Source organism: Epinephelus lanceolatus, chromosome 5, assembly GCF_041903045.1.
Source record: "Epinephelus lanceolatus isolate andai-2023 chromosome 5, ASM4190304v1, whole genome shotgun sequence".
Taxonomy (NCBI): domain Eukaryota; kingdom Metazoa; phylum Chordata; class Actinopteri; order Perciformes; family Serranidae; genus Epinephelus; species Epinephelus lanceolatus.
Window position 1 is genome coordinate 16,821,067 of NC_135738.1, and position 26,688 is coordinate 16,847,754.

A 26,688-nucleotide genomic window follows, 5' to 3' on the forward strand; every position below is an offset into this window, starting at 1 on the left:
TCAAAATTTGAAAACAAATTTCCTAAGATATTAGATTATTTATCGTAAGGGGAGGATCCCCCGACCCCCCATGAGGTCAGGGCTAAGCCCCACATTTCCTCAGTTACTATAAAACTGGCCCCTGGACTCCTGTCATTTTGCATAAGTGTCCCTCGGGCAAAGAAGATTATCCCTGGCTTACTGGCACATTGCTCCATTTTTTCATAGCTGTCCAGCTGGGTTGAAATCTGTGAAGGCCATAACATGTGATCCACATAATTTGACTCACTTTACTTCATCATCTATATGATATTTATTTTGTCTCTGTCGTTCTTTCTGTATCATTTTGTCATATGGATTACTGTAAATTTATTATGTTGATCTGCTCTGCACACATGCCATCTATTGCACGTCTGTCCATCCTGGAAGAGGGATCCCACCTCAGTTGCTCCTCCTGAGGTTTCTACCATTTTTCCCTTGTTAGAGGTTTTTTTGGGGGAGTTTTTCCTTATCTGCTGTGAGGGTCCAAGTACAGAGGGAAGTCGTATGCTGTAAAGCCCTCTGATGCAAATTGTGATTAGTGATATTGAGCTTTATAAATAAAATTGAATTGAATTAAAAGTAATGAGAACTGAGAGCAATGAATTACTAGAAAAAAATATATAGAAAATAGAAAAGGGTTCATTTGTTATTAAAACCACTTAAAATCCCGCTTTCCAACTTTCAAATGTTGAGTCTGGAATTTACAAGGAGCACCTGAACGCAGCAGTGATTGCGTTCCCCGACACTTGTTGCGCTACGTCACAAAAGCTACTTCAGGTACTTCGGATTTCTTTATCTAGCTTAAACCTGGGAAACCGTTGCTCCAAAATTTATCGCCGTGAGCTAAAAATATGAAACTAGTGTTTCTTATTATTTATGTGAGATAAACGTGACAGAAAACTTAAAGTGAAGTATTTCTACGTAACAGAGTTGTGAAACGAGTAACGTGAATCTCATCCAATCGTCTTCCGATACGGCGTCACCTCCCACACCGCCACTCTCTCGGCAGTATGGCCGCCGTCCTGTAGCCGTTGTAGCTGCTGCTGATGTAAGATTATAGGTTAACAGTTTAAAACAATGTCGGCCGTACTTTTCCTGAATAAGTCTCTGAGCAGACTTCCACCGAGTGTGGCTCGGCAGGTGGTCGGCTGCTGTTACCACACCGAGAGAGGTGTTTACGGGTACCGGCCCAAACAGACCGAGAGGACACTGAAGTTAGACAGCGACCGCATCGCAGCGCTGAACCAAGGTCAGTATGGGGTTAATACACAGTGTGGTCAGCTCTACATCACCTGGTGACACGACACACTGTGCTAATGTCACATAAACGTGCTTTATATTGTCACTTGGATCATAGTTAATGTGTGTTAGTGTCTGACACTGTGTTTCCTGCACTGCTCCTCTGGCTGCTGCATGTTGTTTTGCAGATCATGGTCTTGCCCGTCTGGTGGAGGCATACAGAGCATATGGACACAAGGCTGCTAAAATTAACCCCCTACTGCCCCAGAAGCCTGTAACTGACAACATCCCGGAGATAAACATGCTGAATGGCACCATCACAGGAAAACTCAACACCTCAGGTACATGACAGTGTGTGTGGACACCTGCAGACCACATGCAGCACAAGTTGGGTTAATAACAATATCCTCTCTTAACCATGTTTTATTGCTTTTATACATGCAACATTGTGTCACCTATCATTTTTATGCATGCATTTTTTCATGCATTGCAGGATAAACACTACCAATGATTCACAGATAGTATAAGAAGTCATATTTAGATATTTTAACTTTATCTAATTATGACTTTAATAAAAGTGAAAGGAGCAGTACAACCATGTTGAAGGACTCTAATGCAAGTAAAAGTTATGGATTTAAAATCTTACTGATGGATAAGTAAAAGTATTTAATTAGTTTAAGCAAAATGTACTTCTACAAAAAAAGTATCAGAAGAAGAGAAGATATACTATAGATATGCTTTATTAATCCCTGAGGAAAATTCAATCATCACTCTGTCATCATATACACACAGGCCTGAAATACACACATGCACAGGATGGATTAAATGGAGGGATGTCAGAGTGAGGGGGCTGCCTTGGACAGGCGCCCTGAGCAATTTGGGGTTCAGTGCCTTGATCAAAGGCACCTCGGCAGTGCCCAGGAGGAGCACTGGCGGCTCTGCATCTACCCGCCGCTGCCCCCAATTATATTATATTATTACTATACAATTATACAGTTATTTTATTCTATTAATATGACAGATGCAGTAATGTGTAAATAGAATTATACTGTTGTGGGGCGTCAGTGACTTAGTGGTAGAGCAGGCGCCCCATGTACAAGGCTGTTGCCGCAGCGGCCTGGGTTCGACTCCAGCCTGTGGCCCTTTGCTGCATGTCACTCCTTCTCTCTCTCCCCCTTTCACGCTTGTCTGTCCTATCAATTAAAGGCTAAAAATGCCCCAAAAAATATCTTTAAAAAAAAAGAGAATTATACCGTTGTGATTGCGAGAGCTGCAGCGATTAATTGATAAATCGATTAGTTGTCAACTATTAAATTATTAACCAGCTAATGTATTATTGATGAATTAGTTTGAGTATTTTTTTTTAAAGAAAAAAATCTCTGATTTCAGCTTCTTAAATGTGAATATTTCTGGTGTCTTTATTCCTCTGTGACAGTAAACCAAAAATTTTTGGGTTGTGGACAAAACAAGACATTTGAGGGCGTCATCTCTGACTTTGTGAAACTCCACTGACATTTGTCACCATTTTTTGACATTTTATAGACAAAACAACAAAACGATTAATCGAGAAAATAATCAGTAATGTAAATGAGCACTAGTTGCAGCCCAGGGAGCCGCTCAAGGTGGAGCTAATTTGAACTATTTTATATAATGTCAGGGAATTGTATTATTACAATGTATTTTGCCTATATGACATAAACAGCTGGATGTCCCAAAACTTCTTAAAATTTAACTCTGAAAAGTTTTCATCCTTGTCCCTGAACATATGTCATAACAAATTCAGCCGCTCGTCAGCTCCCTTGCTCCGAACATAAAATCAGGTGTAAAAAATCTGTGTCATTCTGGACAGTAACTTGACACTGGAGCAACATGTAAAGAATGTAGTCCAGTCTTGTTTTTACCAGCTGAGGAATATCTGCAAATGTAGGTCACTTCAATATCACAGAGAGAGTCATACATGCTCTAATGGAGTTTGCATGTTCTCCTTGTGTCAGTGTGGGTTTTCTCCAGGTACTCCAGCTTCCTCCCACAGTCCAAAGACATGCAGGTTAATTGGTGACTTGAAATTGGCCGTAGGTGCTTGTAAAGCTGTCTCTAAATGACTACTTGAATAAATTTAGTCACAGTAGTTACACTCCACCACAGTTATTGCCTAGTGAAAATGTAACTCTCACAGACCAGATTTACAGAAACCCGGTAATCCTTTTTAAATTGTTTATTCTTAACTCCGCTTTGGAGTTCAAGGGACAGACAACAAATTTAGCGTATTTGATTGCTGAGAGCGAGCTGAAGAATACAGGTGAGGTAGTTCAGCCACAGAAGAAGGAGGCTGACTGTGAAATGCTTTGTAAGTAAGAATAAGAATTTTTTTGGGCTTTTGCGTTTAATTGACAGGAGAGAGTGAAATGGAGGATTGAGAGAGAGTGGGGGGATGACATGCAGCAAATGGTTGCAAGCTGGAGTTGAACCTGCGACCGCTGCAGCGAGGCATCGCCTCTGTATGTGGGGCACCGGCACTATCCACTACGCTACCGACGCCCCAAGAATGAGAATTTTGATGGATCCTAAACTCAACAGGGAGCCAGTGAAGACATTTCACAACGTACATGGTTTTGTTTTATAAACCAGGATGTGAAGAGCTGCCGGACAGTGTTACAACTGCGGTGAAACTAAAAGTGCAGATGAGTTTGTGAAAAGCCAGTTAGTTAATTTCATTCACCATTCACACCAGGGATGAAATAGTTATTGATTAGATAAGATTAGAGCCAACGACAGTGGTGCTTCAGTCCCAAGGAGTAAAACATGACAATCACCCATCACTTGTCGGTGTTATCACGACTTATTTAATGTTCTCCTGCAGGTCTAAGACACTTTGGCAAGGCAGAGGCTTCAGTGGAGGAGGTTCAGGCCTACCTGGAAGGAGCCTACTGTGGCCACCTGTCAGTGGAGACCAGCCAGCTGAGCAGCATGGAGGAGAGGGAGTGGTTTGCTGACCGCTTTGAGGGACTCAAGAAGATGAGTTTCTCCACCGAGGAGAGGAAGAAGCTGGCCAAGCTCATGCTGGAGTCTCAGGTCGGTCCAAGAAGAAAGAGGAGGATGCAGAAAAATGACATGCATGTGTTTTTAATCTGTTTCTTTACTTTCTCTCTCACCACCTGCAGGAATTCGACCACTTTCTGGCCACCAAGTTTGCCACTGTGAAACGTTACGGAGGAGAAGGAGCAGAGAGCATGATGGGCTTCTTCCATGAGCTTTTCCACCACTCGGCCCACAGCGGAGTCACTGACATCGTCATCGGCATGCCGCACAGAGGCCGACTCAACCTCCTGACAGGCCTGCTGAAGTTCCCACCCGAGGTCAGTCAGCCATATTCAGCGAGACGTATACACTTTGAAATCATCCATGACCTGACAGGATTAGATTGTTTATTTAGCATGACTGTAATCAGCAGCACAAGTAAACAGAAAGCCACAGCCAGCTGCCAAACAGTAAACGGGGGTGCGATAACATCAACCAACACTGATCCTCCATCGTTTCTCTCTGCAGCTCATGTTCCGTAAGATGCGCGGCCTTAGCGAGTTCCCGGAGACCTCGCCTGCCATCGGTGACGTCCTCTCCCACCTCACCTCCTCAGTGGAGCTGGATTTCGGAGCTGAACACCCTCTTCATGTGACAATGCTGCCCAACCCATCTCACCTCGAGGCGATCAACCCCGTGGCTCAGGGCAAAACCCGAGCCAGGCAGCAGCTCAGACAGGAAGGAGACTATTCACCTGAAGACAGCGCGCAGCCCGGGGACCAAGTCGTCTGTCTGCAGGTACGCAACAGCTGATCTAGACACGCAGCCAAGAAGTTAAAGTTTACAAAAAGAGGAAGAGCAGTTCAATGCTTTTGCCTTTATTTGACAGTAACAGTAGAGAGACCGTCTAGAAAACATGGAGAGGGACAGAGAGGACGATGACGTGCATATTTATTTTGTGTGATCAAATTTTTATTTCCCATCACTTTACAGCAAAACAAATCTATCCAGCGACTCTGATAATATGCCAGTGATCAGCTTGTGTGTATATACATATGTATTACTGCATATAAAATATTCTTATTCTCCTTTTAGTACCACCGTCTGTCCATATATCTGCCCATATATATGATACAGTATATAAATGCAGTGATTAGCAGCCCTAAAAGGAGCTCCAGTCTTTAAATCACCCTCCTGACTGTCCATCAATACATTTTACTCAAGATGTCCCAATCCGATCTTAAAAATTGGTGCCGGGGGCGATCAGGTCATTTTTTTCAAGTGATCGTAATCGGCTATATTGAGCATATAGAGCTCGATCCCATCCTTTATTTTACATCTGCAGGTGTTTTTACCCACGAAGCTTTCATGCACAGCAACGCAATGAGTGCAGCCGTCATCAACTCCCCAACTCTCCACTGCTCCTCTCTCCTCTCCCTTTCTCTTTCCTCCTCTCTGCTGAGCTCCTTTGTGCAAACTGAGCCCCAACCGTGGCAAAACACTACACAGCTTAAACAAAAGCAAAATGCAGAATGAGGCCGTTTATTGTGTTACTAACCAGAGTTATGAACACTGTTTCATTTCAGTTCAGTGTGACATACTGCTTGTTTGTCATCTATGGCACAAACTCGCCACACCACTTCAAACTAAGAGTAATTTCTTAATTAATGTGTGTAAAAGAAGTCCAGATGATGAAAGTAAACACTCAGAGGAACACAACTGATTCAGGCGGCTCAGACACAGGCTGCACCGAAGCAACCAACACTGGAGAATACTCTCCTACAGAGAATTCCTTCAAGCCAGCGACAAGGCCAAAAAGATTAGCCAGAGGGTTTGTTATTTTATACTTTATCTTTTTTTTTTAGACTTTATTTTTATTGTTTTATACAAGAAACGAACAGACAAAATCAGGGACACCAGGCAGGGACATAGGTGAAGGTGAAATGCTTAACAATGTGTAAAACAAACAATGAAAAGAAGCGGGGTTACATTGCAGCATCGAGGACAATCCCAAATGGATCCCTTACCATCAGGTTAAGAGCTAAACTGACGGAGAATTGGGACACCACTTCCCCTCATGTGAATGCTTAAAACCAAGGGGAAGGGCCAAGACCAGGGCTAGTCTGTAAGGGATCCATTTGGGATTGGGGGAGTGGGTCCTTTATGTCCATGATTTTCCCTTAAGATCACAAAGGTCCTTACGGTCCATGACTTTAATTCATGGAAGGATTTTTTTCGTCTTAACACCTTGCAGAGCTATTTAATTGTCAAGAATATAGGTCGACACAGGTGCCTTTACAAAATTCTCCATGGTCTGGCTCCGCCTCCGTTAGATGAATTTATGAAAAGGAACTCTATGAGGTCAACGAGAGCCGGCTCTAGAGGGGACTGTCAAGTCCTGCTCAGGAAGAGTGTTTTCGGACTGATGGTGTTTTCATATCGAGCGTCCCAGACATGGAACATTCTACCAAGAACTATACAGGATTCGCCAACTCTTGCCTCGTTCACTAGACATTTCAAAACATGGCTACTAGAGAGTCAAATTTGCACTCATGCATCTTAAGAATTTTATTTTATTTATTATTATTATTTTAATGTATTCTCTTATTATTGTTCTGTGTATCTGTGCAACTGGTTTGTTGGGGTACCATATTTGTATGTGCAAGTGTGTCAAGTGCTGTAGGTGACATTGTGCAATGTGAACTGGCACTTAGCAAATTGGCACTTTACAAACTGCGCTATGCACTTTACTCTGTTATTGCACTATGCACTTTACTGCATTAGGGCATGTGCCATATACCGGGGCGTCTGCAATACGCACTCAGCACTTTGGCACTCTCCACTTTAACTAGCACACCTGCACTTTGTAATCAGATTGAAATTTCTGTGGTCGCTCAACTCTTCGCCTGTTGTGTGCTTTGTGGTTTACTTATGTTGTCCTTATGTTGTTCTTCTCTGTGTATTTTATTTTCTTCTGTTGGCATTGTTGATTTGGTGTGTTTGACACCAACCTGCCAGTGGGACTGGAGATGGAAATTAGCCATCTGGCTATAATCCTGTGCATTTACATGTAATTGTCCATTAATGCATATTGTCCCATTTAAAAAATAAAAAAAAGACTAAATCTCAAATCTCAAAATCTCACAATGGATTGAGTTTAATAACTTAAAAGTTCTTATAGTGTGCACTGTGCAGCTGTATCATCTAGGGAAATAGAAGTATCAGATTGGGACTTGGCAGATTCTCAATATTAATTGACTCAGATCAGGGGAAGAAAAACTTGATCAGGACATCCTTACATTTTACTATTTTAAAGCATAATTAAAACAACTTTGCAATTTTCTCCAGTGCAGACCGTCACATGTCCCAGCAGATTAAACCTAATTCCCAGTCAAAACAGGACAGAAATTTACCCGATCCACAGAGAAATAAACGTGTCCGCAGCCCTGACCACAAGCTGTTGATCTTCAGTAATGGACATCTGAGTGTCTTCTGTCCTGATTCAGGGTTCAAACTCTGCAGGGCGTAATGACACTAAACCCCTCTGGGCCTTGTTAAAGGAGTCATTAACTAACCTGCTGTGTTACCGACAGCTTGAAGACACTCTCTGCTCTCCTCTCCGCAGGTCCATGGTGACGGCTCTTTCACTGGCCAAGGGATCGTTCCAGAAACTCTGACCCTCTCAAACCTGCCTCACTACAGAGTCGGTGGGAGCATCCACCTCATTGTGAACAACCAAGTGGGCTACACCACTCCATCAGAGAGAGGGAGATCCTCTTTGTACTGTAGTGACGTCGGTTAGTGAAAAATGTGATTTAATATTTGCTTCTTTCTTATAAAGCACAGAAACCTCTGTCAGATTGTACTTATTGTATTGATACCTTCTGAATTGCTGAAGTCTAGAGATTTGTTTTCATGTATCGTGTTTTAATCGGATACTAATGGTCACATTTGCACCACAGGTAAGATGGTGAACTGTGCTGTGATCCACGTAAACGGCGATGATGCAGAGGAGGTGCTGCGGGCCACTCGGCTGGCTGTAGAGTACCAGCGGCTCTTCAGGAAAGACATCATCCTGGACCTGATCTGCTACCGTCAGTGGGGCCACAACGAGCTGGATGAGCCTTTCTTCACCAACCCGGCCATGTACAAGATCATCCGGTCAGTTAAATTCACCTGCTTTACTTACGTTACAAAACGTATTCACTTAAAAAGTTACTGTAGCATAGATAGCATATTCCTCAGGATCCTTAAGCAGATGATAAAACTCTGAAACATGTTATGATTGCAGATCATCAGTTATTGGACAGTATTCACTTTAAAACATCGCTGTCTGTCTTATCCTATCGATTTTGGCAGTGAAATTGCAGGAGCACCAGAAAATTTCAAAAAATGTAGGGCAACTTGTTCCAGTGAGAATAAAACCGCACTGCTCTGAGTTTGATTCATACGACCCCAATGTTCCCGCTAACTATGCAGATTTAATCTAACTCATCTTGATTCTTTCAGCTCTTGGAGCAGATCTGGATCCTCTGTCAAAGTGATTTGTCTTGTGTGCTGTCCATTGTGTTTCAGTCGTTCTCAGGGTGTGTTTTTCGGTACAAAAGTGTTTTCAAATCGAAGTTATTTGTGTTCCACCACAACGCTGCTCACAGGGAAAACAGTTTATCCCCTCCTTTGTGCAGAACATCAGGAAATTGGTCTGCATGTTCTTTAGCAGTGATTTTTGTTAGTAAATGTGAGGCTGTGTGTTTTTTTGGGATTGTTTTGGTCTAAAATGCCAGTTTCACAGCAGTTTTTCTCAAACATTATAATGCATGTTGAAATGATTTTAGATTTTTTTTGCAATTGAATTTCAGCAGCAGGAGAAAAAAAATATAATTCATTAAAAACCAAAGGCAACTTGAAACAGCCCTGAAATCAAGTGTAAAATGGCACTGTTCTGAGTGTTTGAAGGAAACGTAACAAAAAGACTAAAAAAGCTTTCACACCATGTTTAAACATTTTTTCGAGACCTTTTATTCTTAAAATATAAGAAAATAAAATTAAAATATCTTTATCCCTCACACACACACACACACACACACACACACACACACACACACACACAGTTTGTCAAGCAAACAGGCGAACACACCTCCATTATTTTATCGCCGTCTCTTGTATTTTTGTACTTATTTGCATGCCTAGTTATTTAAGTTTAATTTTGAAATCTTTAATCTGACTCTTTCTCCTTGACTGCTGTAACACTGGAATTTCTCAATTATGGGATCAATAGAGGTGTATCTTATCTTATCTTACTTACACCACACTAACTTTGCATTTTTAATCCAATTTACCTTGATTCTTTCAGCACGTGCAGTAGATCTGGATGCACCAACAGCCTCTGTCTGTCATGGCCATTTGTCCTGTCTTTTCTGACGATGTATTTTGCTGCATAAGCGTTTGGCATTTGATGACTTTTGTGTGTGTTGCACCACAACAGTTGATCTTAGCTTTTGTGCAGAACATAAGGCAATTGCCGTGCAGTCTTTAACAATAAATTGTGTTGATAAATAAGAGATGTTCATTTCTGAATCTTTACAACCAGAAACAAGAAAGTGAGTTCGCTGATTTGCGGGACACTACATAATTGTTTAAACTTGCGGAAAAGTTGCGGTAGTCGAACACAATTGCAAGGGCAGTTCACAGGGATGGGTTGAGTATGTGTTAATTGTTGTGATTGCGACATCCTGGAGGGGCTGTGGGTGGTAACATGCTGTGTCATTTTTATTGTCTGACCATTTTTAAACAACAGTTTGAATACTGACCAAAAGTTCTCTAATTCAAATTCCTGATAATTTATCAATGGTCATCACAGCAGCATTTCCTTAAAAAAATTGTCTCACTCAACAATTTTATTGCAATCGCAACTGCTGTAGAGAAATAATGGTGCAACAGGCTTTTCTATGTGATATGCAGAGGCTACATGTTTGGGCTCTGACCAGAGAGACAGAGTTTATACAAAAAAAGGTTTCTGATTAATGTAAATCTTTAAAATAATAAAATACTTTGCATTTAAAAGTATACAAAGTTCCTAATGGCAGACAGACTACAAAAAATCCACACTTTTTTTGCTTTAACTGAAATTTTTGTTAACAAGTGGACCTGGTGGTAACAGTAGCACTCGAAGTTGCATCTCAACTGACATGGTTTTGAGTATTTTCAATTTTATTTTATTTATTTATTTATTTATTTATTTTTTTTTTCAAAATAGAGTAAAACTAGCACAGGTGGTTTAGAAGCTTCAGTATCTCCCGAAGCACTTCTTGGATCATTAGTATAGATTAATAAATGATGTTATTCCCCCACAGACATATTGTGTCTATCATGTTCTGTTGACTGAATCCTTGTCATGTTGTTGCGTCCTCATAGATCTCGTAAGAGCGTCCCCGACTCCTACTCAGACCTGCTGATCTCTGAGGGTCTGATGACCGATGTTGAGCGTGACGAGATCAAGTCTAAGTACTACAGCATGCTCAACGACAAGCTGGCCAACATGACCGTGTACAGCCCTCCACCCACCAACCTGCAGGGCCGCTGGGGGGACCTGGTGGAACCCCAGGCCAGAGTCACCACCTGGGACACGGGCGTCCCCATTCCCCTGCTGCAGTTTGTAGGAGCAAAGTCTGTGGACATCCCTGAGCAAGTCCAGCTGCACAGCCACCTTGGAAAGACTCACACACAGGTACGGTCACCGGCTCTGTCATTTCTGTTAGACTGTCTGTTGACAGAGTAGCAGGTAGATAATTTCGTTCCTCTTCCTGTGTGAACTCAGGCTAGGCTGAACAAGTTGGAAGAAGGAACCAAACTGGACTGGTCCACAGCAGAGGCCTTGGCTTTGGGCTCTCTCCTCTCTCAAGGTCAGTGTTAACCAGCAAATACACCAGGTCAAATTTAAATGGAACATTTTCCACCTTTTATGTGGATGTCCAACCAGTGTTGATTGTAATAGAGAAATACAAAACCGTACTAATGAACCTTCATTAATATAGGCCTATATTTTATCTACAAGTGCACGTCACACACTGAGCGAGCCGCCTGTTAATGACGCTGTGGGCTAATGGGCATGTAGCTACTGACATGTTTCAGATGATACGTCATGTTTGTAGTCGACCAATGAAGATGAGTTTACATATCACCTTGGGTTCGTCCTTCACCTTCTCAAAATGATCCCACACTTTGGATTTCCTGCCCGACATGTTATTAACTAGCCTGTGGAATAACCGCAGGTACCAGCCCTGGAAATTAACGTAACTCCTGTCTGACTGCTGAGTGTGGCCACTTCCTGTGTCTGTCCTTTCAAATTACATTCCCACATGGTCCAGTCATATAGGTTTTGATTTATTTTGATGAGACGCAGCTCCTAATAGAGTTTCACATTTGATTTTTTGTTTTTTTTCTGTGACTAAGGGACCAATGAAATCTTGCCGACTAATGACCTTTGTGGTCGTCTAACGTTTGGACTATCGGGGGGCAGCTCTATTAGTAGGCTATTTTTAGACTGCAAATCAATAGCATTTTATGAATAATAACAAACGGACTGCCAGGCGTCTTGTTCAGTAATGATATGGGGCCTTAATATTGTGGGACACACTTTTTAATTGCCTCTTACAGTATGAAAGCAGAACACGTTATGGTCGAGGATACATTTTACATTTTTTATTGTCCTGACTGACTGAGATATTCAGCCATAGTTGCAGAGATTGAACACCAACTGGTGGTGCCGTTGATGCCAACAGAAACTAAATCATTCTGCTGTAATACATTTCACTGTAGGCATCTTTTGTTGGATGATGTCACAGACACCAAGAGAGCCCGTTTGTGCATGAAAGTTTTACTCCAGGTGTGCTGGAGACCTTCTTCAGGTTCCCGAGGATAAACTGGAAAAGAAAACCAAGACTAGCAGGGCCAAGAGGGAAGAGTGGCAGATATTTTTGTCACACTATGTTTTAGTCAACAAAGTCATAGCTATAGGCTTGTAGACCAGTTAAAGCTCTGGGTGTCAGAAGCTTGCATGCAATGCCGTCATGGCTGCATGAGCAGCAGGACTCAATCAACTACATTTACCATCAACACTAATTGGACATCCACGTTAAAGGCGGTGATTTTTCCCTTGAGGAGTAATTGAATTTTATTTCAGTAGAGGAAATGGATTTGTAGATTTCAAATTATTGTTGTTACAGGCTTTAATATTCGAATCAGCGGACAGGATGTTGGAAGAGGCACGTTCAGTCACCGACACGCCATGGTTGTTTGCCAAGACACTAATGACATGTACATCCCTCTGAACAACATCAGCCCTCAGCAGACAGGTTTCCTCGAGGTAAAATCATAGTAAACCAGATAAATTGTTCTGAACATAATCTGTCTAAATCATTTAATATCTGTAACCATAATATTAAACAATTTCATCCTCTCCTGTTTCATATTGTGATGTCTTCGTGTGTGTTCAGGTGTGCAACAGCCCGCTGTCTGAGGAAGCGGTGCTTGGGTTTGAGTACGGTATGAGCATCGCCCAGCCGAAGCTTCTGCCCATCTGGGAGGCTCAGTTTGGAGATTTCTTCAACGGAGCGCAGATCATCTTTGATACCTTCCTCTCCGGAGGTAAACTTCTGACCACAGATTCATCATTACTCTCATTATCTTCTATTTCTGGAAGAATGTTCACACATCAGATGTGACGCTGCTGTGTCCCCAGGTGAAGCCAAGTGGCTGCTGCAGAGCGGGTTGGTGATCCTGCTGCCTCACGGGTACGATGGAGCCGGACCTGAACACTCATCCTGCCGTATGGAACGCTTCCTCCAGGTCTGTGGGACTGACATGTAACCAGTGTCAAATCAAGTTACCACTTTATGATTTGTGTCAGTAGCGTTCATGTCAGCATCCCAGATGTAATTAGAAGTGACACGTCAGACCTGGCACTCAAAGGGTATCCTGTGTCTAAGTGAGTAATGGGATCAACATTTTTTGAAAGTGGTCTGGTATTATAGCGACAGTGCTGCAGTTTGCAGTAGCTAAACAGGCTGCCATGTAACCACTCGAGGTGTTCTCACTGTTTAGTTACGTTTACTAAAAGTGGTTGTTTTTGCCACTGACAGGCTCAGACTGTCATTATAGTTGTCTTACGATATTTTGGAAAGGATCCCTACAGAGTTCGACCTTTTTGTGAAAGAGAATGGACGAATTCACACTGCCGCTCCTTGGTCCGCTTTAAATGAACCCCCGCCGCTTCCATGGATAGTTTGGTTCGTTTGGAGTGGTGCGAATGCTCATTTGAACTCTGGTGCGGACCAAACGAGCGAACCCTGGTCCACTTGAAAACTGGGGGTCTCGGTTCACTTGCAAGTGAACCCTGAGGAAATGACGTAGAGCGCAGTGCATTTTGGGTTGAAAAAAAAAACAAACAAACAAAGCCGACAGCACAAACCAGGAGAAGCAGAGGTAAAAACGTAAAAACAGAACCCCATGACTGCGTAAATTTGCTCCATTGTTTCTGTGGTGACCAAGCCGGCTGAAGGGATGGATTTCCGTTTTCAGTCCTGGCCAATCGATGAGCCTGGTTTTCTTCTTCCTCGTGCTTTTTTTCTTCCTGGTCAGTGGCCATTTTGGGCAATACTGCCCCCACATGAGCATCTGTTGTAACTGCTTGACGTTGTCCAGGCTGTTTGAACCGAACCAAATGGTGTGAAATTTTTCGGCATTCCCCACCCAATCGAACCGAGTCCCCCTGGACTATCCTGGTGTGAATGCGCCCTAAGACCCTTTTTGTTTGACCAGGAACAGCTTTGAAATCGCCATCACCAAATCCACCAAACTGTGGTTTTATCATCATAAAACACACTTCATCCAGAGTTTAGAGAAACAAAATAACACATACAAAAATCACCTATGTTCATTTTTCCAATGTTCCAACAATAACCACTTCTGGTTTGGTTGAAATAAACCCTTAATTCACCCAGTTAGATGTTAAAACATGCTGTCCATATACACACTAAAATTACTGTTTATTTAAATGGAGTCTGGAGGGTTTGGCAGTAGGGACTTCAGGGCTGTTTCTGGTCAAACAAAAAGGATCTTACTCTTTAACAAAAAGATCCTTTCCATACTGTTGTCAGACACTTAAAGTAACAATCTGAGCCTGTCAGTGGACAAAACAAGCGCTTTTAATGGACGTGAATTGACGTTGAGAACATCCCCCGAATGGTTATACTGCTGCCTGTTTCACGGCTGCTGTTGCTGCAGCTCTCGCTCAATACTGGACCAATTTCAAAAACTGTTGTCTCCATTATTCACTTTGACACAGGTTGACACCTAACACTTAACTTACCCTTTAATATTATGTTACTGCTGGAAAACAAAACAAACATGGACGCCTCAGGTGAGACAAAGGTAGTTGAGTCCAAATTACAGTGCGAGTTGTCAGCACACAGTATTTCTTTTCACTCAAACAACCAGCTTTGCCGTCATTCAATCGATTTTGAGTAGTCAAATGACGTGAACCATCACAAGTGGTGATCTTTTTTAATCTCTATTTGCATCCCATGTGACATGAACACTGCATGACCACATGTTCAATTTCTGCAGATTCATCTGGTGTCGCTTTATGATACACTAAAAAACCTTGGAAGTTTTCATGGAGGTTTAATGTTTCACCTCAGCTAGAACAGAGGTTATCTTTTCACTTCAGTCCAGTTAAAGCCTCAGTCCAGTTAAAGCTTTGAGGTATAAAGAAGAGTTTTAGATTACACTTTGTGGACCAGCGCCCCTTGGCCCCTCGATTATACTGTAACTGTTAAACTGAGTTCATGTGCTGGTGCAAAGATCTAAATAAACAAGCAGACACCTGCATACTGGGAAAACTTAAGAAATGAGCTAATGAATCACATTTAAATGAAATACTGTGTCGTGGCCAGTCCATGACATCTTTCTTCAGTGCAAAGGAACATGGTGCAGCTCAGAGTATATAATTAACAGGCCATTAACAGGAGTAATCAATAACAAATCAGCGGAGATAATGTATCCTAATCGTCCATTAGCAATCAGCAGACAACAGGCATCAGATTGTGTCGGAAATCACTCCACTGTTTACTCACATAATAGGCACTCTGTCATTTACACTGTATTGAGCGGTAAATAGAGACTTCAGACACTTAATGATCGTAATTATTTTGCGTCATCACAGCTTTAGTGACACAGCTGTAATTTTATTGATCTCTAAGTGTGATGCAATGTAGGATTGTGAGCTTAAAGTCACACACATGCCCTGCACTCTGCTTGCGCTCCACACAAGACCAGTTTTGGGGCATCAAAGCTTCAGTAAGAAATATCCAGGATTAATAGAAGCAGGGGTGGTAATGAGAGATGAGAGGACATTTTATGAAAACATCAGTTTTCAGTAAGTGCACCTAAAATAGTGTGACCGTTAACCACTTTGTCAGCATGCAGTTCATAGTAACATTATCCATAAGAGCTAGAAAAAGAATACTCTGCAAGATGGCTGCTGTTACTAACAGTTTTCAGATGATCTGCAAAGCTGGTTGTAGGTTTGTGATGTGCCAGTTTCCTTTGGCTTGTCTGGCGCTCAACTTTTTGGGGTTCATCTTTGTAAATTTTGAAACTGTTTCAGAAGCTTGACTCTTTTGACACCTTGCTAAAGTATCTTTAACCCTGTCATTGGTGGTCAAAGAGCCTGTTTAGACCTGGTATTAACATGAGTCTTGAGTGATCCGATCACAAGTGGACTGCACTTCTGTAGCATTTTTCTTTTACACTACATGTCACATTCACACACACATTCATACACTGGTGGCCAAGGCTACCATACAAGGTGCCACCTGCTACTCAGTAGCCATTCACACACACTCACACCGATGGAACAGCCATCGGGAGCAATTTGGGGTTCAGTATCTTGCCCAAGGATACTTTGACATGCGAACTGGAGGAGCCGGGGGTCGAACCTCCGATCTTCCAATTAGCGGACGACCTGCTCTGCCTTCTGAGACACAACTGCTCTGTAGTGTTGTAACAGGTGTAAGTGAACACAGAGATGCATTGTGATCCAATCTGACCACATATCCTCTGTAGTGTAAACTCTAATGTGTCCTGATGCGTCCCTGACAAGGGCTACATCATCAATGTCGGTCATGGCGGTTGCTTTGGTGACAAGGGGTTATTGCTCCATAGCTTGCCCATTTCACAACAAGTTGCACTAATTGTTGCATGATCGTCCATCATTTTGCCCTGTGGAAGGAGACATGTTGAATTCTGTTGACAGCGATATCTCCAGCTCTACTGACACAACTGCTAATGTGACTAGCGAGCAGCTAGCGAGAGTGTAGACATAATAACAGTGTGCTGGGCTCTTAAACGTCTAAGGCAAGTGATGTGGCCAGTGATAAAATCTCAACACACACAACAAGTGGTCAGCTGGAAATGCGTAATAGACACAGGTGTGTACAGCGATGTGTCTCAGCTTTCCACTTGTGTTCAGATCACACACATGCTAATAACAAGTCACAAAACTGAGCCTGTCATTAAGCTTAAATGTTCGTGTCTGAGTTAAAGCTATAGTGCGTAACTTCTGTCGCCTCCCAGCGGATAATGCGTTATTACCACTAATAAGCCGAGTGTTACACAGAGTAACACTCGCCACACACCGTGTACACAGAGTACCACTCGCCAGTCGCCACACACCGTACACAGAGTAACACTGGCCAGTTGCCACACACCATGTACACAGAGTAACACTCGCTTCACACCGTGTACACAATGCTACACAACGTGGTGAACACCAGGCTGCTAACATTACATGACGTTCATAGCACCATTTCCAAGAAAATAATAAAGTACTAGGTCCAGTACATGTAACAGCAACACATACTACTCATAATATAATTATAAACCAAGTCACTTACTTATCCAGCAGCAGCAAGGCAACATCCGTGTCTGCCCTCAGCCCAATTTCTTCCTTCAGGGCTCTTCACCGAGGAAAAGCGACGCCAATGCAAATCCTTGTTTGCCTTCTCCGTCGGTCACTTTCCTTCTTTGCTAATAGACCTTCAGCTGAACGTCCAGGCTTTTTCTTTGTGGTAGGATCCACTTCTGGACCGTGTCTCGGCCGCTTCTCCGCCATGTTGCTTTCACCTTCTACCTGCGCTCTACCTCTTGCTGTGACACTGTCTGTTCGTCCTCCCCCTCCCTTCTTGTTGTGAGGAAGCATTTCCTGTGCGCCAGCACGGGAATGTCGCCGGTCTACACGCATACTAAAAATGATATATATTGAAATTACCGCGAGATGTTAGAGGATCTGATCGGCTTAATCAGCATTGTGTCATCTCCTCTAGTAGTGGCTTGGGTGAAACGGACCTGTAGAAGTTACGCACTATAGCTTTAACTAATAATTAATGTTAATGCATAATGAGTTATGTTGGATTCTTATATCTTAATTTATGAGCTTTTTTGGATTTTCTGGGTTAGGGTATAGAAGAATGGAGCTTTTGAATACTGATTTGGACATCGGTTAACATGGCAACCATCGAAGCTTCGAAGGCTTTAAGTCAGCCCTGGTGCACAATTTAATAACTAAGCGGAGATTAAAGACATAGCATTTGTCTGAAGTCGGTGGCTGTTCATGGGATGGTCCACTACGTGGCATTTTAGCTGTATTTTAACATGCATTTTGTATGTTTTCAAAGCCTTGATCTGTCTCTGCTGGTTTACTGATTCAAGTTTAGATGTTTCTCAACTGACCGGCAGGTTTCTAGTCAGTTACATGTTATGTTAAATGTTAGCTGTACAGTAAATGATTGCTAACTTGTCCTGTTTTGTCTCCTAGATGTGTGACAGTAAAGAAGAGGGTGTGGACGGTGACAACGTGAACATGGCTGTGGTCAACCCCACCACATCTGCTCAGTATTTCCACCTGCTGAGGAGGCAGATGATCCGGAACTTCCGCAAACCTCTCATTGTGGTTGGACCCAAGATGCTGCTCAGATTCTCTGTAAGCGCTGCAGAAACATGTAACATGCAAAACAAATTCATTTTCTCAGATATTTCCGCGCAAGTGGCCGAATAATGTGTGTTGTTCTTGCAGGGGGCAGCGTCCAGTCTGGCTGAAATGGCACCAGGAACGTCTTTCAGACCAGTGTTGGGTGACACTTCAGTCTCACCTCAAAGGTACAGAGAACTTTGATGGAACTTTTAGACCTCTTCAGTGGTTGTAATTCATTCTGTAGTTTGTCCACAGTGTGGTGAAAAATATTTAAAGAAATAATTAGGTGTTAGGTGGACTTCCCCCCCCCCAAAACGTGGATGTTTTGAACAGCCCTTTAATACAACCTGCTAAAACAAGGAAGACCCTTAAAAAGCATGTCCCATACGATCCACTGAGCCCATTTTTCTGTTATTCCACACAGTGTCCAGAAGGTGGTGCTGTGCTCTGGGAAGCATTACTACGCCCTGCTGAAACAGAGGGAGACAGCAGGAGCCAACCAGAACACAGCGCTCATCCGACTGGAGGAGCTGTGTCCGTTTCCACTGGACGCTCTGCAGCAGGAGCTCAAAAAATACCCCAACGCCAAAGGTATGTGTGGGACCTCCACCTTCACTGTCAGTGGGCACACTTGACTGCAGAAGTGACATCACAACTACAGTTTGATTTCAGTCCAATTGTTGAGGAAAAGTTCATCCCCCATTTTATTTAGGTTTTTGTTAAATCAAATTAACCCTTTAACAACATTGTTTTTGTTGTGAACAGTTCAGCCTGAAGCACTTGACTGTGTTCCTCACCATATGTTATAATATCTGGTCTTCAGTAGAGTATAGAGGGTAAAAAATGACATAAATATCAGTAAAGAAATAAAGAAATATTGGAACACAGTAATAAAGAAATACATATGAAAATAAAAGAAAAAAGAATAAATAAATGCTGAAATAAATATGGAAATAAAGAAATAAAAAAATGCAAAAGTTAGGGCCTTCTACCTCATTAACATACAGACACAGAAATATAGAAATGAGTGAATTCATACAGTGGTAAATAAATTCAAAAATAATTACATAAATAAAAGAAGAAATAAATGCTGAAACAAATATGACAATAAAAAAATAAATAAATGCAAAGGTTAGGTCCTTCTACCTCATTAACAAACAGACAGAAACACAGAAATAGATACATATGGACATAAATAAATTAATACAGAAATAATAAAAGAAAATAATAAATACATGCTGATATAAATACATAAATACATTCTGAAATTCTAAAAAGAAAAAAATAAATTAATAAATACAGAGGTCAGGACCGTCTACCCTATAAATAAATTGATTTATATAGAAGTAAATAAATACAGAAATAAATGAATGAAAGCATAAATACATGCTGAGATATGGAAAAAAATAAAAATAAATGCATATGCAAGGACCTCCTACCTCATTAACATGCATGGAGGAATACAGAAATAAATAAATCCATAAATAAATAAATAAAATCTGAAATAAATTAATAAATGTGGAGGTCAGGATCTTCTACCTTATTAACACACAGACAGAAATAAATAGATGAAACAATTAATTAATGCTAAAAAAAGGGGGAAATAAATTAATAAAAATACATGCAGATGTTACGACCTTCTATCTCATTAACATGCAGACAAATAAATAAAGAAATAATTAATTAACTAAGGCAGATGTCAGGATCTTCTACTTCATTAACATACAGACAGAAATAAATAGATTCATACAAAAGTAAATACATGAATAAATACATGAAATTATGGCAATAGAAAATAAATAAGATAATATAAACATTAATAATATAATATACATAAATAGAAATAATTGTGATAAAATGTACCATTAAATTTAAGATATTTATTTGTCCTGTTTACTCATCAACTTTATTTATTTATTTATGCATTTATCTCTTTATTTCCATATTTATTTTACCATTTATTGATTAATTTGTCTATCTATTAATTTATTTATTTATTCCTATATTTATTTATGAATTTTATTATTTATTAATTGATTCTTCAGTCATTTTATGTCCTCTACAGTAAGACAACTAATTAATAGCCCCTACAACAACCCCAAACTTAATATAAATGTATTAAAGTTCATAATATGTGATTTAGGGCTTCACCTGATGATTGTTTGTATCATCAGTTATTGACAATATAAATTTATCTGATATATTTTTTGCCTCAGTTCAGTAAAATGCTTGCTTAAAAAACATCGAAGGCCAAATAGACATTTTTAAGATGCACTGAAATGACTTATAAAACAAATTTTAAGTCCACTGTATGTTCGATTTTCATGTATACAGTCAGTATATTCAGCTTGATGGTAATTCTGTCAGACGGCAGTGTGTAATGTAATCTGTTGTCTCTTTGTGTCCACTGTTCCTCTTCCCCAACGTGCTCGCTGTGTTTTGCATAATGTCATAATTTCTAAGGCCCTGTGCATATGCACATTACATCATACTGCGGTCTGACTGGTGCACAAGAGGCAACACAAGTTTATTTATATAATGTTTTTCCCACACACAGACAAGTCGTAGTTCCTTACCCCAAGCTTAAATATGCTGTAAAACAACGTCTGATAAAACTACATATTCTGTAAAGTTTCAGGTCTATGTCCTGCTGAGACATATGTTATTCAATTCTCTTTATATTTTCAGGATGACACTCTTATTTGCTCTAAGTCTCCAGTGAAAGTGATTTAAAGTGAGCATTGACCTTCGACCTCTCACTGACAACACAAAGTTATTTCAGTTTAACATTGTTTACTTGGAGGAGAGTGATTTTTCTTCAATACGCTCGGGACCACTTGATGACACAGCCGTCGAAATTTGAGCATTGGGGAGAATAACAATTACAAAAGCTGCTCTTTAAGTGAGTCACACTAAGTTGAATGCCACTCAGCGGCATGCGGCAACTTCAATAGAAGTCTGACAGTCGCCACTTTCAGACAGAGTCCTGAAGAAAAAACATTAGACAACTTACAAAGAAACAAGAAATGCCAGTTCATCAGTGTTGGTGTCAAACAAAAATCTAAAGCATGATCTTCAGCAGATTGGTTTTCACTGCAGGGCTTTTGTGTTAAGTGTCTCTGTTATTTTGTCCACGCTGAATGAGTGTCAATCCAGACTCTGACTGTTTCACTTTGTTATGCAAGACTTTCCGAGCATGAGGAACTAAAAGCTATCAGTGTCAACATCCTTCTCTTTACCCAGACATCTTTGCAGTTGTGGGTTAAGTGTTTTTAGTAAAGACGATTTTTGCTCTTCTGACGAACTGCAGCACAGTTACATCACGTCAGATGATCCTGAAGTCACCTCTGAGTGTTTCTTTAACTCTATGCAATCTTTGTTTGAGAGTTTCTTCCGTCAGGCTGTCTAAAAACGTCAAACGTGTTCCTGGGTTCCTTGTCCTTCAGGTCAGTCTTAGATGAATGGACGAATAACTCAATGAGTTTCTTACAACACAAATCTGGACTGAGAAGATCGTAAACACAGTCATAGCAAAAACTTCATACCAACAATCACCACCACGCAGGAGTCAAAACAATGATGGGTAACTTTTGTTCCAGTCTGTTTATCTTGGGAGTCGGGACATCTGCAAGGTCCTCATCTTATCTTAACCGGCAGACACACTGTCTCTTCACATAATGTACGCCAAGTGTGAAGGACTCCGAGGCATCTGAAAATACCAAACCATGACCATGGACAAATTATACATTCATGATGACACTCATATACCTTCATGTCAAATACTTCCTTCTACCAAACTATCCATATTCTAAGGGTGTTGTTCCTTTTCAGCCCTCTAAACAGATTAATTCAGACCCCTCTGAAGCGAACCAGACGAGTTTGGTTCGCTTCAAGTCTGCGGTGCGGTTCACTTGACCTGTGCCTTGCGAACACTCCAGGTTCGCTTTACTCTTTAATACAAAATCAGGTCCGCACACTAGAAACTGCTCCTTTTGGAATTTTAATCGTATCACATGGGATGTTTCTGGCACCAGTCCTTCATCAGACATGAATGAGATAAGGAGACACACCTCTACATATACAACCAGTGGTGGTCGCCCAACAGATAATGTGATAACACATGTAGCTATACAGAAACTGGGAACAACACACTGCAAAACCAGAACAAAATTACGTCAAAGTAAATTCAAAACTATGTCAATTATATTATATATAAGCTGTAGTGTGAACAGAAAGAGGACTGAGGCCCCATCAGAGCTGAAGGTGACCAGAAAGAGAACTGAGTCCTCTTTCAAATGAAGTGACAATGTGACCACAGCAAGAACTGAGTCTCTTTTCTGTTGGTCCACTTTTAGGTGCACTTTAAGAGGACTGAATTCAGTTTGTTTAAAGAGAACCATATGTGAAAACACCCTAAGAGACTTTAGTGTCTACTACAGCACTTGTTATTATTTTGATGCTGTTTGATTTGAAGTAAAACAACAATACATTTCTTGCTCCCATTAAGTTTTATCAGCACAACAGCGCACATGCTTTCATCACTGTAAATGTTTTTCCCTTATCCATGATATCCATCCACACCAGGGTGTTACCTGCCATTATACAGTTTATCACAGTGCCTAGGGGTTCTGTGCTGCGTCTCTGCATGAACATAAAAACAATGTGGAGAACATCTGGATGAGCCGACGCGTGAGACGGCTTTTGCCAACAGGAGGGGTCTCTACCTTTCTTCTTGTGGCATGAGCAGGTGGTTGGTAGATGTGGGGCAGGGAGGAGGACGCTACTTGCTGCAGTATTGGGAATTCAGTCGTGGGTTTCGATGGTTATGTTGACGCGCTCACTCTGAAACTTTCTCTTGACTGGAATTTTTAAGAGCATGAGGAGGTGGTGCAGATTAATATAAATGCAGTAGCTCTCATACCATTCAAAGGTTTTGCTGAGGATTTTTCTGTTGATTCTAATTTGGCAATATTGTACACCCCATGTAAAAATGCTTTGTCCTTGCCGCCGCAGAGGCCGCACGTTCAATTCCAACCCATGGCCCTTTGCTGGATGTCGTCCCCCCTTTTGCTCTGGATCTGTCCTGTCTAATAAAAAAAAGCAAAAGCACCAAAAAATAATCAAAAAATAATAGTAATACATAATTTTGTTACTAAAATGTCCTAAAATAGTGGAAACAACCATCACAATTTTGCGCCATTTAAGCTGTCCATAAACCAAAGATAATCAGTTTAGCACAACAGAAGAGCAAGAAAACCTGCAGTATTCATATATGAGAAAATGTTTGCTGATTATCTTTCTGTAAAACAGCTAATCAATTATTTGGGTTATCATGAGCTTAAATCATATTAAAATATAATATATTATTTTCCCTGTCTACACAAACAGTGAACCACTTGAAATCTTGTTGAGTAAAGGCACTGCATGTTCCAAGGCTGGAGTTTTAGTTATTCAAATGTCATTGAAAGCTGACTTTTGTAAACCTCTGTAACCTTGAAAGTTCAGGTTTCACTTCCGCTCTCACTATTTCATTGTTCTCACCCTCCCAAAGTGAATCACAGACAGTTTCAGTTTGATCTGGATCAAACCGTCCGCAGTTGCAGGGCAAAAGAAAAGAACTCCCCAAGCTGCAGGAGCAAGTCACATGTTTGATGAGTCATATCTTCTTTTACTTTCAATATCAGTAATTTTAAAAAATATCCCCCTCAGAGTTTGTGTGGAGTCAGGAGGAGCCGCAGAACATGGGTCCCTGGTCGTTTGTAGCACCCAGGTTTGAGAAGCAGCTGGCCTGCAAGGTGAGCAAACAATGTGAACCCTAATGTTTCTGAAATTCTTAAAGGGACAGTTCACCCCAGAATCAAAAATACATATTTTTCCTCTTACCTGTAGTTGTATTAACTAGTGTAGATTTTTTTGGTGTCAGTTGCTGAGTGTTGGATATATCAGCTGTAGAGACGTCTGCCTTCTCTCCAATATAATGGAACTAGATGGCACTCAGTTTGTGGTGCCAAAACGTTTCATTTAGAAAACTCAACAGCAATGTCTCTTTCCAGAAATCATGACCTGGTTATCATAGATAATCCACAGACCTTGTTGTGAGCAATTTCATTTCATTCATTTCATTCATCACTTTTTTCTTTCTACCAAACTACACCCACCAACTGTATCACTGCACAGAAGGAAGCCTGCATCTACTTCTAGCTTACCTAGCACCACTCAGCTAGCTAACGTTACAGCTCAGCCGAGGAGGACGCCAATAATGTTTTCACGCAAAAGTATGAGCCTCTTATCCATGAGTAGATGCACTCTTCCTTCTGTGCAGTGATACGGTTGGTGGCTGTAGTTTGGTAGAAAGAAAATAGTTCCTACATGAAACTGCTCACAACAAGGTCTGTGGATTTTCTTGAGTCACCGGGTCATGATTTCTGGAAAGAGACATTGCTGTTGAGTTTTCAAATGTATTTTTTATGGCACTTTGAGCACCACAAGCTGAGTTCCATCTAGTTCCATTATATTCAAGAGAAGGCAGAGATCTCTATAGACAATATCTCCAACACTCTGCAACTCACACCAAAACAATGTACACTGATAAATAGCACTACAGATTAGGGAAAAAATATGTATTTTGGATTTTGGGGTGAACTGTCCCTTTAATATTACACAAACTAGACCTCCTTTGTCTCTTTCAGCTCCGGTTAGTGAGCCGACCTGCTCTGCCCGCCCCTGCTGTCGGTATCGGGACCCTCCATCACCAGCAGCAAGAGGCCATCCTCACTGCGACCTTCTCCTGAAAGACTCAGCGAGACTAAATGGGAACTACAATAAGCACTGCTGCACGAGCATCAGCACTACACTACATACTGGTATCTGCCGTGGTCCTCCAAACCATTGCTGCTACATGTGCTGCATGGGAGATACTCGGGACCTTTTAGACGATGCATGTGCAGCTTAAAAGATAAATTGGGCACTAATAAACAGAACAAAGGAAAGGAAGTGTTTAAGAGAATAGTGTTGGTATTTTTTTTTATCTCTTACAGTCAGACACAGGGTTGTAATTATTATTTTATGGTTTCGAAGAAAGGCTTATATTCCCGTCTGCTTGTTTCTAATATATTTCCCCCTCTCTCTCTCATTTAATATGCCTGTACTCTTTATGTGTTCAACGGCAAGGCACTGTGGTAGCACAAAGAACAACTGCTGATGTGTTTCAGATGTGAATCGAGGCCTTAGAGACGATGTTTACAATGTGATTGAAGTCACTGTTGGCTGACTAACGTATTTGTAGCACTTGGGACTTTATCTTACCTGACAAACTGGCACATACTTCACGTTTCAGGAATCAAAACTGTTACATCATCTTACATTTTCAGTCCACACAAGTTGTCCATGTTTGTAGTGTTCTCAACAGACAATATCAGTAAAGGTTGTTAGAAATATCCTTAAAATGATTTATGTAAGAACAAGATTTCTGAAGACACACAAAAGAGTTGTTCCCATTTTGACTGCTGAGTGTTGTATCCAGGTGTATTTGGATATTTCATGGCACAAATTTGGGCTAATAAGTACTGGATCATTATCATTATTTAATCAAAGTTCCAACAAAGGCAGAAAAAATAAAGGCATTAAGGGCTAATGTGAATACACCAAATCAGGTAGATATTAAATGGAAATATTTTCAAATAAATCTATTTTCATGTTTCATGCATCGTGGTTTTTATTTTTCCTGATATCATACTTGTATATGAGTCGACAGGCCTGTTAAATTTTGACTTAATGTGATTAGAAAATGTTTCTCAGGTAGTTATTTATATTGATAGTTGTTTGTTTTATGTACAGAGATTATACTAGAGATTATAATAGTATTCTCAATGGGCTCCACTGTTAAAGCCAATATACAACTGTGATTGGAGCCAAAAAACCAGTAGCTGCTGAGAAAAAAGACACTTTACACTGTCATATATATTGTTAAATTCATGTGGTAGTCTCAACTGATATAGCTTTGCACTCCTGTAACACTTCTGACTCATGACTGACTCATGTCCTTATATTTCACGCACTCTTCTTTGTCTTCCTGGTGACATGACCTGTACGCCTCCCTTCAACACCTGCTCACATCTGGCTTTTGTATTTAAAGGGAAAGGTTACAATCAGCATTCATCCCCAGGACAGATGACTCTGCAGTAGTCACGGGTATTTATCAACTCCAGCTCTAGGTGACTGATGGAAACATGACACCCGAGTGGACGTGTTAATTTTCAGCCCCTTGCAGCATATCTCTTCCTTTCTCTGTCATGATGCACCACCACAAATCCATCCGTCTCTGTCCAGAATCGTTCCAATTTAGTCGCCACCAAGTTTGAAAGAGAGGCTGAAAAAGC

The 26,688-nt window shown here is 41.0% G+C and overlaps 1 protein-coding gene across 1 annotated transcript; it reads left to right on the top strand.

The window, feature by feature from the left end:
* The first annotated feature begins 999 nt into the window (after positions 1-999).
* dhtkd1 (dehydrogenase E1 and transketolase domain containing 1) lies at positions 1,000-26,011 on the top strand. Its single transcript, XM_033635470.2, has 17 exons — positions 1,000-1,270; positions 1,449-1,601; positions 4,121-4,332; positions 4,422-4,616; positions 4,807-5,076; positions 7,904-8,075; positions 8,241-8,439; positions 10,693-11,005; positions 11,096-11,180; positions 12,504-12,643; positions 12,774-12,924; positions 13,019-13,125; positions 18,155-18,319; positions 18,413-18,495; positions 18,735-18,901; positions 24,020-24,105; positions 25,000-26,011. The coding sequence occupies exons 1-17, from the start codon at positions 1,099-1,101 to the stop codon at positions 25,099-25,101; spliced, it is 2,772 nt and encodes a 923-aa protein (XP_033491361.2). The 5' UTR covers positions 1,000-1,098; the 3' UTR covers positions 25,102-26,011.
* Positions 26,012-26,688: the final 677 nt, after the last annotated feature.